Source organism: Procambarus clarkii, chromosome 52 (genome assembly GCF_040958095.1).
Source record: "Procambarus clarkii isolate CNS0578487 chromosome 52, FALCON_Pclarkii_2.0, whole genome shotgun sequence".
Classification (NCBI taxonomy): Eukaryota; Metazoa; Arthropoda; class Malacostraca; order Decapoda; family Cambaridae; genus Procambarus; species Procambarus clarkii.
Window position 1 is genome coordinate 27,528,655 of NC_091201.1, and position 6,942 is coordinate 27,535,596.

Below are 6,942 nucleotides of genomic sequence, written 5' to 3' on the forward strand. Positions count from 1 at the left end.
ACTATCAAGTCGCATACGATTGATAATGGACCAAGACGGACCGAGACGCTATAATTTCTTCAACTTCTGGTGTGTGGTTTGGTCATCGTAAGGAATTCACATTTCAAATCAACTGCTCAGGTGATCAATGATACAGAATGGAAACCTTGAAGAAAAAATAAACCGACTCATAAGATAACCCTGACTGGGAATATCTAATAAAAAAAGCACATAGTAGCATGAGATGGCTGTTATGAATTCATATATGTTCAGAAATATTAAAATACAGTACTGTCAATATCTTATGAACAAATTTTAATATTTTTGCTTTTCACTTCATTGAACTTCATGTTCCAATGACTCGTTCGTGTGTCATCAGATACAAAACATCCTCAAATTGTATTATTAATCAATACTTATGAATCATGATTATTTACTTTGCAGACCTGACTTCTTTTCAAATGAACCTTTATTCCTATACATTACTGAGCTTAAATCCATTCATTTCCAAACATTTTAATACCAAAAGCCATGTTCTAAGCCAATAAATTCTTTAGGAAACCAAAGAACTGGAATAAACTTTTGAACATTTTGCACCTCCTATAGTTAATAGTTCTGCTCACAAATTACAGCTCTCAAAATGTACTGCAGAAACATTAAAACCAAAACCAAAATTGTCTACTACAGCACCATAGGTCAATCATTTATGACCATTTAGATAAAAAATACTTGTGAACATAAAGTATTGTGTGATGAAGAAACAACTATAAACTTTAGCCAAATCAGCAGCACCTCACACAACCAACATGGTTTTATCCAATTTTCTCGGTGCCTATTCTCAGAAATGTTTGTATCAAAATAAGTAACAAGATGACAACCTGCGTGCATGCATGCGCAAGTTTGTGTGCTCGTGTGCATTTGTTTGTTTGTTTGTTTGTTTTACCTGTATTGTAGGCAAGACTCCAGAACTGCTGGCCAGATTGACGACTCTCTGCTTCAGGCTGCCTAGGAGTGATGAGCCAACATGTAAACCAATGCTGTCAACATCGGTGTGGTTCTGTACAGCAGAGTGAAGCTGGACAAAAATATATAAAAAATTATTAAAAAAACATTATTGATATAAGGTAATCAAAAACACGGGACATGGAAAACTTATTAAATAGAGTACTGTATGGAGGAAATATGATAAGTTTAATGAATAGAGAATTAGTACAAATTAAATATTTAGAAGTTCAATAATGATGAGCTTTTTTTTGTGAGTGAACCATTAACACAAATTAAGCTTCCAGTATATATGAAAAGATCTTTTTTTAACAAGACACTGTTGCTTCATAAGGCAAGAGTGTACTGGTCCAGTAGTTTCTTGAGCAGTCAGGGGAGTTGCTTACCTTTCAATGATTTCGGGGCTCAATTTCCCCATGGCCCAGTCCTTGACCAGGCCTTCTTATAAGGCAAACCAATATTCTGTACTAATGTAGTAGGTATCATCAAGAGGCCTGACAGCTGAACGGATAGCATTTGGGATTTATAGTCCTGAGGTTCTGGGTTCGATCCCCGGTGGAGGCAGAAAAATTGGGCAGAGTTTCTTTCATCACCATGATGCTTCTGTTCACCTAGCAGTTAATAGGTACCTGGGAGTCAGGCAGCTGCTACAGGCTGCTTCCTGGGGGGGGGGGGTAACAAAAAGAGGCCTGGTAGAGGACTGGCCTGTGGGGACGCTAAGCCCCAAAATCATCTCATGATAACATAAATCATCTCAAAAGTCCGCACTGGGTGAGACATAGCAGGAGATACTGGAGAATACTCAATCAGGCATGATCTCTTATGTGGTCAAGCTGAATCAGCTGCATGTGTTTCCTTGTGTCCATAACCTGCACTAGATGTTTGCCATACTAAAGGTGCTCTTAGTATAAAGGTGCTCCAGTATATTAATAAAATTTGGATACCAAAGGGCACTAACAGATTTAAAGCATGATACAAACAAATTTTTCAACCACATCTGAAAATGTGACAATCACCTCCAAATAAAATACGTAGCTCCAAAATTCTCTACAACTGATTCCACTTTGTCAAGCAGGCCATACCTCAGGTTCAGACAGGCTGCAGTTTGCTTGTGAATCATGTTAGACAGCCTAGCCCTAACTTAATCAAACCCTAGGATAAAGATGGACAAGGAAAATGTGTAGATTGAAACCATGCATTAACATCTCTGCCATGGTACAATGTGAGTGAATAGCACCGAGTACTGTACTTCCACACACTAAGGCGATTGACAACAGGTGAATCCCATGCAGAGCCCAATAATGTCCTCCCATGCTCTGGAGGACTAAGGTCCAAAAAGCAGCCATGAATATACCAGCATGTTCAAGAGCAGATCATTGCTGGTGCACACCCCAGTACTGAGAGAATTAATCTGGGAAAGAGCCCAAAGACAAATTACTTGTATCCATGCTACTTCACTTGTTCCATACTATGTAATGTTGCTGCTTATATGCAATATTTTGCTAATACCTCTAAAGCCATTTGAAAGCATGAAGCTCACAAGATGGATAGAGCACATTAAGGCATATTTGCTTCTGGCTATTATTTCAAGTTTAAAGTGCAAAACCTTTAACAGAAAAGTAAAATAATGGCTAAAACAAACAGAAATATATATACACTTGCCTGTAACCTCAGTAGATTCAGCCCTGAAACTACCATACACTCCTGCTCTTGAGATGGAATACGATCATCAACTAGTCCTTCTCCGACGCGTGCCAAGAGGTCATTTAGCCTAACAAAAGTTTCTTCACAAATTTCCACTACATATGGGATTCGTGTGGATACTGACCATGACATTTTGGTGCTCCAAGCAAAAGTCTGAAAAAGTGCAAGATGAGGAAATTTAGTTTCAAAGAAATTTTCTCCATATAGTTTTTAACCATTATAAAATATATTATTGAACTTTTTCTTTATCATTAAAACAAATTGAAAAATCATAATACCTGCAAGCTCTTTGTAAAATGTACCATATAAAGCAACTAAACTTCTCTGGCATTACAAAGTTCCATCTGGTTTCTTGTCTCGATATTATACCCAAAATCCAATTTAATTTTTCCATATTGAAATTTAACTTACTGTAGTTTCCTTTAAATATTATTTCTGCAGATCATCCAACACAGCATACTGAGAATCTTGGAAAAGCATAATCTATAATGTCTCAAAGGAAAGCTATTATCCAACACCAAGGTGACTAACAACCTGCTTAGCAGCCAAATAACTAGCAATTAGTTACATAAGCCACCGGCTTCCTGTCCCTCGTCGAGGCCACTAGATAGATGGTGGCTCTCAGGTATACTCTGCTAACTGATTAATAAGCTGACCAGCCATCCAACAAACTAGCACATTAAGAAATCAATCAACAAACCACCTAGCAATTAACCATTCAATTAAAAACTCAGTTAACCTATTAAACCTTTTCTAAATTTCTGAAGTGGTTCAAAATGTCATAATGCAGATCAATTTTCAACTTTGCTCAAGTTTTGATTATCCGAGGTAATTGATTTGAAAGTGCCTCAGTACATATTCATCAACTTTATTCAAGTCATTATTCAAGCAGTGCATGCATAAGCAGTAAATTTACAGCCAATGTGTGGACAACTTGAATTTATGTAAGGATATAAAACCCAAGAAGATTACAACAAATGGAACAAAAATAATCAGCATTGTAACATGCATAACAGAACATTTAAACCAAGAAATATTTATCAACAAATGTCTACAATAGACTGTCCACAGACCATCCTGCATCAAGATGGGATAACTGTAATAAGGAAGATTTGGCTAGTAATAGAGGAAAATAGACACAGAAACCACAATAGCGTGATGCATCAAATGAACAAATGCATAAGGGTGGTGATGAGGGTTCGAGCCTACGTCTGGGATGATCCCAGATGCGCCTCATCACGGCCCTTGTGGATTTGTTCAAAGGAAAATAGCCTTTATATTGTACAATATATTACCAGCTGCAAAATTTTAACATACAGTATTAAAATATTCTGTCTTTTGAAATATAAAGGAAATCAGAGCCACTAACAATACATCACATTTTATTTTACTTACTTGAGATGGTCCACAGGCAATTCCAATGATATTCTTGCCCTGTAGAGAAGACATGGGTGTTGGTTCTGCCAAAGCAACGTGTGGCGAGTCTCCTAGCTGAGCCTGATCATTGCGACCCCACACATATACTTCCCCATCCTCTGTCAAAGTCACTACATGCATGCATCCCACACCCACTTCACCAACCTTCTTGCCTGCAACATTAAAACATTGGTTTCAATATCTACTAAAACAAGTAACAGAGTATAGCAAACAATAAAATGACATTATTGTCTACTTAAATATATCCTATGAAGTGTGTCATAATATCGTGGCTAAAATTAATGGACACATAACCCGAGCAATAAATAATGTAAAAGGTGATGATACTTCAGTCACTTTATGTCAATTAAATGTCCAGTTATACTGTATTCCATAATACAGCTTTTTAATGTCATATTTGGGAGAAAGCTATTTGGCCATAACAAAAAGATTAAACTGCTAAGCTATAGAATATTAATTGGAATTGGTATTAACACCTGATATGACTTGCATTGTTGAATTAATATTTATAAAGAACAAAACCATTGTCTTCATACCAGCTAAAGCTTTTACTTGTTTCGGATACCGTACATGTTCTTCACTGTTGTGGCCAAGACGATGGTTGTCACCTTTTCCCCAAGTAAAGAGTGACCCATTTTTGCTAAGTGCAAGAGAAAACTGAGCACCACAGAAAACTCGACACACCTCCTGACCCTGGGCAAATATATTAAAACAAAAAATTATTATTCATATTTCAGAAGCCATCTTTATTCATTATGAAAGAGCTTAGTCTATGCATAACATATATTAGTCTGAATTATGCACATTTTCAACAAATTCAAAAATAATACACAGCCTCAAATAAGTAAGCATTATGTATAATCTCAACAAAGTTGTATATCCTGTACTTTTTCCTTCCACAATTACAAAAATAATGCAAAACAGCATTAACTAACTTGCAGTTTATCTACTAGTTTTGGAACTTTTGAGCCATCTGATCCACCACGTCCTAGTTTTCCATAATCACCATCACCCCAAGAATACACATTGCCCGAGTCTGTTACAGCAATAGTCTGAGCATCTCCACTTCCACAAGCAACATCAAGGACTCTTTCACCTGAAATGAGATAAGATCAAACATGACACATTAAAAAGCAGAGCCAATACTATGACTTCTTAACCAACCAAAAACACTTACAATGATAAAGCATCTGGAGCTGGTGACATTTATAATTGAGACAACATGACTTAAGAGAGGGAAAATCATGTCTGACAAGATCTGTATAGTTCTGGCATTTTAAAATTAAAATGTCGTTATAGCATTTTAAAGTTTAGACTACTAATATCAGTTTAGGCAGAAAAAGAGTAGTCATCCAGCATGCAATAACGTAAACAAATAAATGCTTCCAAAGAAAAGTGTTCTAGATCCCTACTCGGAGATGTCGCACCTTTCAATGCTGTGACAAGTGTGGGAGTGCTATGATCATCAGATGACCCATGGCCGAGCCTTCCATAGTTTCCTCGACCCCAGGTATACAGTTCACCTTGGCTGGTAATGGCTGCACTGTAGGTTGATCCACAAGCAATGGACACCACTGTTTTCCCTTGTAATTCCTGTATGAGAGTTGGCTCTTCCCTAGAGCTACTGTCCCCATGCCCGAGACGACCCCCATCTCCATTTCCCCAGGAGTATACCTGCAAGGCAAAAATAGCAACAAAACCATATATTTATCAATACAGTATATAAAATTTCAAATTATATATGAAAAGTCAAAGCCTGTGAAAATTAAAATCATAATTCAAATGTATTAAATTGAAATACTGTATATATTTTGCTACTGTACAGAATGAAGGCCTGCCAGAGTATCATGCTGTACATATATCATTTTAAGCTCATCTTGACTCATGTTGAACTTGGCATCACAAATTTACTGAAAGAATCTTATTTAAGAATAAGACCAATGAGGAATTAAGTATTTATGTTTCAAACATTTTATACAGTAGTAAAGTTTTTGCTTTAATCCCTGGCTGCACAGCTATTAATAGCTGACAACTCCTCAGTGTGCAAGAAGAAAAAAGTATATATTTTTCTAATATTGTTAAAATGTGTTCCCTGTTCACAGAGGGAAAAAAAAAAACATGTCCGACATATTTTGGCCGAGACAGGGCAAGGAAGTGTGGCAAGATACAGGTGCAGACAGAATATGTATGTGGGAGCTCTGACAGGTACAGTAGCTATATGTAAATACAGAGTTGGGCCTTCAGATACCTCAAGCCTTAACCTCAGTTTAAGTCATAAGCAAGAAAAAATTAAATAGACTTTGGGTTGAGTTGTCAATTCGTGATTATGTTAGCCTTGCCCCTCTCAGCACCCAAAGGAGGGATGGATTGACTAAGAGATGAATGGATGGGTAAATCGAGTGCTGAATGAAGTGAGGGAGAGAGATAAGGAAGGATGTGTACATGCATGCAATAATGCAGCTAATAACACAGGTTGCCAGCACTACTCAACATTTTATCCAAGAAATACAGTCCGTATTAATACAAAGAACCAATTGTTGTATTTGTCAAGTATGGTATTCTACATTTTTACTTGTTTACATGTTTATTACTGCCTATTTAATAATTGAGAGAAATAACAATAGTCCATTTGAATTACAAAGTTACGTGTGACCTTTAAGAGGGAGATTGTATGAGAATGACGGTTACAGAATGTACTGTATCATTGTTAGTGAGAAAAAGAAGAGCTTAGGCGTGCCACAAATAGTAAATAGCACTTGTTGTAGATACGAAACCGATAAATATGATGACAGTTTCCACAAACTCAATTTTTATGTGGTT

General features: G+C 36.7%; 1 protein-coding gene across 4 annotated transcripts in view; it reads right to left on the reverse strand.

Moving 5' to 3' along the window:
• Nucleotides 1-6,942, reverse strand: part of HERC2 (E3 ubiquitin-protein ligase HERC2) — a 124,669-nt gene that overhangs the window by 105,323 nt on the left and 12,404 nt on the right. For all 4 annotated transcript variants that reach the window (XM_069304552.1, XM_069304551.1, XM_069304550.1 and 1 more), the window contains exons 10-15: nt 5,550-5,796; nt 5,058-5,218; nt 4,659-4,815; nt 4,081-4,274; nt 2,644-2,838; nt 923-1,054 (exon numbers count right to left, since the gene is read on the reverse strand). In XM_069304552.1, coding sequence (XP_069160653.1) covers nt 923-1,054; nt 2,644-2,838; nt 4,081-4,274; nt 4,659-4,815; nt 5,058-5,218; nt 5,550-5,796 — 1,086 coding nt within the window. The remainder of the gene's footprint in view (nt 1-922; nt 1,055-2,643; nt 2,839-4,080; nt 4,275-4,658; nt 4,816-5,057; nt 5,219-5,549; nt 5,797-6,942) is intronic.